Source organism: Fundulus heteroclitus, unplaced genomic scaffold, assembly GCF_011125445.2.
Source record: "Fundulus heteroclitus isolate FHET01 unplaced genomic scaffold, MU-UCD_Fhet_4.1 scaffold_44, whole genome shotgun sequence".
Taxonomy (NCBI): Eukaryota; Metazoa; Chordata; class Actinopteri; order Cyprinodontiformes; family Fundulidae; genus Fundulus; species Fundulus heteroclitus.
In genome coordinates, this window is record NW_023396857.1 from 2,165,072 (window position 1) to 2,172,349 (window position 7,278).

Here is a 7,278-nt window from a genome sequence, read left to right on the forward strand (position 1 = left end):
TATGTGTGACTGTTTGGGTGAAAGTGTTTATATCCATGAATTTCCTATTTACATGAAAAATAGCGAAACTTCTGCGATTTTAAAGAAAATATGATCAGAATTGATCAAATTAGATGAAAAATTAACTCTTTATTACAAATGACTGTGTGAATCACAATTGATATTATATTATCATTATTATTTTCTTTCTTTCCTTGATGACTAGTGAGGCCTGGCCTCACTTTTCTCCCCTGACTGCACGTCACTGACCTAAAGAAGAAGTTTTGGCTCGACAGGAATAGTTAGAGCTCTGTGGAACCGAGGAAACGCCACTAAACCACCGCAGCAGGTGCAGGACGATCAGAACCTCAGAAAGAACCGCCCAGAACCACAGAGAACCATCAGTTCAGTTCAGACGGGCATCAGCCAGAAGCCGTGGCGGCGCTCAGCTTCTCCAGCCCACCAGGAGGAGGGTTGGCCTTAAAGTTGAGGAGAAAGCAGAGCAGGTGGCTGCGTGTTGGTCCGCTGCTCAGCGCCACTTTCCGTCTGATCAACAGCTGATTGTTCTGCTGACGTGCAGCAAACAGTCGCTTCATTGTGAGGCTTCTCACTCGGCCCCTGCAGGCCGGGTCTTCTCTGTCAAACAGTTAGCAGGAAACCAGAAACAAGTTTTTGCTTTGCAAATGAGCCGAGCGTCACCGCAGAGAGGTCCACCGCAGGTTTCATCAGTTTCTTCTGTTTCTCTTCCTCTACCGCCCCCTGAGCGCAGCGATGGCAGGCGAGAGGAGGACAGAGATGTGAACGCAGCGCAGGAGGAAGTCAGTTTGGATCTGCAGGTTCAGGCAGGCAGACACACAGGTGAGTCCTGCAGCTTTACCTGTGTGCCGGTGAAGGCTTTATTCAGGCTGAGGCTTACTTTGGATAAAAGAAACCGTTACTGACTTTGAGGATTCTGGTGGCATTTTTCTGCTTTTACTTTGAAAAAGCTGCTGTGGTTTCAAACCTGGAAGCAGACTAGGAAGCACCTTTTCCCCTCATTCACGTCTCCTGTGATGTGGTTCAGCGGTTTCTGAACCTGTTTCAAACTTTTAAGGTGTGAAGGAAGGAGCGTTTCATGATTTCAGGCTTTAAATAACTCCTCAGACTGTGGGTACCGCTGAGCTCCATCAACATGTTGACCTTCACTGTGTTCTAATATATAGAATGATGGTTATTCATCAAACAGAGCAGGATATTAGGGGGTTTTGAGCTCTTAAATATCAAAGGTTGATATTTAGATTGGTGTAACGTGTCAGACCTTCAAAGCCGGCTTTAGAGAAGTGGCCCCAGCTTTTCATTTGCTAATGTGTCTGAGTTCTCTGTTTGTTTCAAAGATGTGGTTTTAATGTCTGATTTTTATATCATTTTTTAGATGTAACCTTTATTTATACAGAAATTCTCATTGAGAGACCTGCTTGATCAAACGAGACAATAAAATGTTACAAACAGCAACGATACGTCATTAAAACCCTGGACTCAGTTAAATGAGTTAAATCATCTCCATCAGAACTGCTTCATAGTTTCTAAACTCGCTTTTGACGGTCCAGTCGACTCAGCTGTAATTTTGGGCCTCATGAGAAAAAAATCTGAATTATTCCAAAAGATCATATGTATGTATATACAACTCTTCTTTCTAGTCTTTAAAGTGATCCAGTTTAAACCAGATTTGTACAAAACTTCATATAAAAAGACGCATAACGTAATTTATTCTCACTGTCGGACATTAAATCAGAATAACCTGCGCCTCTTTGGGTCAAAAGAAAACGTCTAATTTCTAATTGTGAAAGAATTTATTTTCCATTTCTTCAGTTTTTGTTTGTTTTTCTGTTTAATCTGCTCAACTGGAGTCGAAGATTTTAAGTTTCTTTCCAAAGGCCTCTCACAGTAGTTTGCTGGATTTGGACCTCTGGTTCTGGTGGAGCTCTGGTTCTGGTGGAGCTCTGGTTCTGGTGGAGCTTGTTGTCCTCCCAGCTTCTGCTAGACTTTATAATCTCTGCTACTCACAACAGATTTAAAAAGTCTAAACAACATGCTGATTGCTGCACGGGTTCTGATCCGATCAGGAGTCGTTTATGTCGTCTCTCTGATGCTGATGATACTTTAGTATCTCTGGGAGTGTTACATCGTTACATCATTACATCGTTACATCGTTCTGTGAAGACGCTGAATATCCAGTGATTTTATATTAATAATTGCTCAATATTTCTTTCCCTTTCTGATAAGTTCTCTCTTCTGCTTTACAGCTCAGCTTTAAATTAGCTTTTTTCATTTAATCTAGTGCGTAACAAAATTTCCCCATTGTGGAACAATAACTGTATTTCTATTCTATTTTAATCTAATCCCTCTTGTACCTGATTTGGTTGTACGCTTTTCCAGGCAGATTTCTTGAGACTTGCTTTAATATTTCCACATAATGTTTTTTCTCATGAAGTGCACCAGTCATGGCGCTGCCACCCCCGTTAACCGCTGCCATGGTGTTGTTATCCATGCAATCTTTCGACCAAATGTAATAATGGTCTTTAGTGAAACACTTTAGTTTTAGTTTCATCAGACCACACATTGTGACTCTGCCTGTTAGCTGGCTAATCTGTTAATGGCTTCTTCTTGTCTGAGCGGCATTTCAGCCCATGTTGCTCCAGGGTTTGTTCTACTGTGGATGAAAAGCTCTGCTTTTCAGCAGGTCTTTAGCTTTCCATCTCATGCGGTTTATCAGACTTGTTTGTTTTGACAGATTTAAATGTTGAACCCACATTCTGGTGGTAATGGTCCCAGTTTTTGTTACACATGCAGCTGGAACCTGTCAGGCTTTGCTTGACATGGAGGAAGGTGCTGCTGCAGAGGGAAGAACATAGCTGGACCCGTCTAAGGTTCTGACCCACATGGGCCTGTACTGTGGTGGATGCTTGTGGACCTCCCTGGAGTCTCAGGATAAGATCCTCAGTGAACCAAAGGCCAAAGAGCCGCAGCAGCTCCCAGGCTGAAGTCACGGATCCAGGTCCCTGCAGCGTTTACATGTTTTCCCGCTCCAACACCACCTTTTGTTTTTCCTGGTACTCCGGATCACTGGTATTTCCAGTCCGGGTCCATTCAGGAACATCTGGAGTCATAGACTCTGTATTCTAGTCAGCTTCCGCCATGACTGGGACGGCCTCTGCGTGTCGGTACACGCTGTGCCGTCACATTCAAGCCGATCTTCACAGCTTCCAAAAATAAATCTGCTGTGGTCTCACAACAAGCTTCGACCTTCCGTCGGACCCACGAAGGTTTGACGGCTTTTTCTGGGGAATTAAACTAATTTAGGTTTATCATCAGCACCTAAAATCCTGCTTATTTGTGAGCAGATGGGAGCCATGGGAAAATGTCTGCGCTGTTCTGATGAACCTGTGGTGTAAAAAGTTCCTGTTTGAAACCAGAACTCATTGTAGTTCTGCTCTGTGTGCTAAAGCCTCGACATGATCAGCCTGTTCTAAAGGCGGAGACGATGCAGCACGTGTTCCTGCCAGGGTAGCAGATGTTAAATCTGCAGATAAGACCACAGGCTCATCTAGATGGTTTCATGTCAAATCTACGATACGATAACCTATTTCTGGATGTGCAGCAACATGTAGCACGGCCTGGTTACCGTGAGACGAAAGGTTATCGATGCACAAGATCAAAAAAGGGTTTTTAGAGGTTGAAAAATGTCTGTTTTTGTCTTTTGTTGACAAAGATCTGGTCTTCATCAGTGCAGTAAATCTGATGTTGACGTGTGGTGAGGTTCATGACCTCCAGAGTCGGATTTACTAAAACGTCACTAAAAACGCATTAATTGCTGCAAAATGTAATAAAATCCGTGAAGTCATTGTGTAATAGTTTCTGCTGCATTATGTAATAACCTTACATTTTGTGGTAGTTATTACAAAATTTTATGGAGGTTGGCCTTTTTTCACAAACAATACTGTAATAATGTGACAAATTATGCAATAAATGATCACAAACCAGTCTTTGTGGTCATCCTATTTAATGTACATTGGATAACTGTTATGCTGCGGATCCTAAACACGAAAACTTTTGATACTGTTCAATAAATGCCAAACATTTGGTTATTTTTGGCCGATCTTCATCAGGTTGGTGTGTATAACAAGTACTGTGAATTACCGGCATAACCCACGAATATGCAGAAAATAACCTTATCTGCGTTTTATTACGCTTAGCCGTCTGAATTTATAACATAATGCTGCGTTACATGAGCTCGATTTTTCTAACTGAAACTCTGACCTTTATCGACCAGGGAAGCTGGGGAAGTCCAGATTCACCACAAATCTCCCCTCAAAGCGCTTTAGAAGGCAAATAAATCTTATTTTTATCCAGAAACGTTTGGGTGGTTCAGTCCAGTCATGCTGGAAGAGTTAAAGCTTATTCCTTCCGTTCCAGTCCGATCCTTTTTATTGCAGAACCTGGTGTCTAGTTCAGTTTGTTTGGGCCTCTGGTAAATTGTTCTCTGACTTTGCAGTAATCCTTCCTCCTGAACAAGCATGTGGTGACAGTGGACAGCAGACTGCAACGAGTCTCTAACTTTGCAGCGCCGCTCTCTCTGAGCTTCACCCTCTCAGATTCTAACAGATCTATCCTTAATTTTGAAGAAATCGGTCCTGCCATGTCCTCCAGCGCACCAGAAACGATGAACGGCGATAATTCCACCTCCTGTGACCCAAATCACAGAGCGGCCAACACGTTCTTCATCATCATCTACAGCCTCATGTTTCTGGTGAGCATTTGTGAGCGCCACCGTTTGTTGGTGTGGACGCGTTTAGCCGGACTCAGTTGCTGTCCCTTTGTCCTCCTCAGGTGGGTCTGGTCTTGAACGGCTTCACGTTGAGGGTTTACTTCTGTGTGGCTCAGCATCAGGCATCCAGCAGCGTCACCATCTACCTGAAGAACCTGGCAGCCTCCGACTTCCTGATCAGCCTCTGCCTCCCGCTGCGCATCATGAACTTCGCCACCAACTCCAGCGTCATCCGACAGGTCTACTGCAACTTCGGCGCCTCGGCCTTTTATCTCAACATGTACGCCAGCATCCTGTTCATGGGCTACATTGCTGCCAACAGGTAGGACTGAGCTGGTACCTGGACCAGTCACACCTCATCAACCACAAACGTTCAACTGAAAATGACTTCATTTAAAGACTGCATGTAAACCTTGATGCTCAGAAGGCCTTTGGTCCGGACGCAGCATCATACCATATGTGGTATAAGCATACATGCATGCAGTGGCGGCTCTACATGGAGTTACTCCCTGGGCGAGATCAGTGTCTCTGCTTGAGCCACAGTGGCTGGCAAAGTGAGCGCTATCCTGAGAGCGGCCCAGAAGTTGGAGCAGATCTCACAAAGATCCTTATCAGGCAAAAAAGTGATAAGCTCAAGTTTTTTTGATGGCAGGTCTTGAATTCCTGCACAAGCTGCACTGTCGTGTGACGAGCTTACATTCCTCTTCCAGCTACTCATCTGCAAGGAAATTTGTCAAAACACTGAATTTGTTTCCCACATTTTCCATCAATGAAAACCTGCCCTTGATTGCTGACATGGCTGCATCGATGACAACACTGAAGAATTTAGTCTCCAGCTTTGCTGAAAGGCTTGTCATGTGGTTCCTATGAGAAGTGGCGCTTTGTAGACCTCGGACTTGTTTCCAAACATCCTTCATTCTCATTTCTTCACACGTCTGCTGCCATCTGGGCAGCAGCAAAGCCACTTGCTCTGTAGCCTGGAGACCTTGCTCAGTCCTCTGCTAAAGACTCAGAACCAGGTCCACATGCATGCTTGGAGACGGCATGAGTTTGCTGACATGCTGTAAAGCAGATAGTGAGCAGATGTTGAAGTGCTACGACCTCCTCACACTGAGCCTCGGCGGTCTTTAGTGCCGTCTCTAGCCTCCATTAAGGCCCCCTGGTACCTGATGGGCTCAACGCTTTGACCTTGCTCTTCCACCTCGTTTCTGCCCACATCCTCAAGCTGAGGCTCGCGTGGCTCTTTGGTACGGCCCATCTTTGGGTGCAGGCTGAAGACAACGAGAAAAGTTCTGGCAGGACTCCAAAGTAGCTTGCAGCATCAACAGATCCCTTAGCAGCATCACATCCAACCAAATCCGGTGTATGAGCCCCACATGGCACAAAAACCGCTCTTTTCTTTTCTAGAAGCCTGGCTTGAACTCCCTCATGTTTGTCCAACATGAGAAGTTGGGAATTCCCAACTCCTGAAGTCTCGACAGGATCATGGAGGACAAGTGCTGTCCTGTGGACTCCTCTGCTTCCAAAAATGCCATAAAAAAATCCCTGATATTGGGCTTCTCCATCAGTGACTCCACTCTAATGGCCGCTGCCAACTGTGGCTTATACCTGGGGTGCAGTCCAGCGGTTGTTGTGACTTGCAGTTCCTCTTTCGACACGGTCAGGGTGATCAGCCCTGGCCATAAGGTCGGCCGCTTTGAGAAAATGACCATTTGATGGAGTGAAGAGTGTTTCCGTGTGTCCACTCAGAGCCATATTTGCCAGGGATTGTTCAAAGTGGTGAGACGTGTCAGCACTGCTCTATCTAACCCTCCCAGCCTCCAAAAGAGCCGTCTCCTGCTTTTCAATGGTTTCCCCACTTCTTAACCGCACTGCCTGGTCCTTCCACGTTTTCACACAGCTGAGGCGTTCTGGACGGTTTTCGCATGTTTCCAGTCTGCCATGCCTGAACTTTTTAGTTCCTCTTGGAAAACAATTTGCAGCCAAAGCAAAAGCGGCTATTGTTCTTCTTTGAATACCGGCCAACTTCTTGCCATCGTTTCTCCACTAACTAGAGTCTTATTAAAGCACCGGTGGAGGCAACGTCTTCCATCACTCTCATTCCTACGGTACAGAAAGCCAGGAGGCAGCTCACTGGGTCTGAATCCTGCCAGCCAGCAGGTACCACCGTCATGCAGAGGCAACATACTTACATACATTTATCTGTTTCTCCTCTTATTATTCCCCCCCCCCCCCCCCCCACACACACACACCACCATCACTCACAACCAGAAGTCAAGACTAAAGCAGTTTACCTGTGTGACCTTCTAATCACTTTGCATCACTTGCCCTAGAAGCCATTTCACATTTCAGAAACATGTGCAAGAATAACAGGCCTGTAGTCAGGGTGTGACGTACTTTATCCACTAATTCTGGTAAAACATTGCACTGTAGAGCCCCCCCCCCATGGCTTTTCCTCGTCTCATTAAGCCTACAGCCGGTCAGTCTCTGTGCTT

General features: G+C 45.3%; 1 protein-coding gene across 1 annotated transcript; it reads left to right on the plus strand.

Annotated features, from left to right (window-relative positions):
- The first annotated feature begins 524 nt into the window (after positions 1-524).
- LOC118560502 (P2Y purinoceptor 12-like) lies at positions 525-6,499 on the plus strand. The gene is made up of 4 exons (XM_036131466.1): positions 525-837; positions 4,641-4,765; positions 4,846-5,105; positions 6,427-6,499. The coding sequence occupies exons 1-4, from the start codon at positions 663-665 to the stop codon at positions 6,497-6,499; spliced, it is 633 nt and encodes a 210-aa protein (XP_035987359.1). The 5' UTR covers positions 525-662.
- The last annotated feature ends 779 nt before the right edge of the window (positions 6,500-7,278 follow it).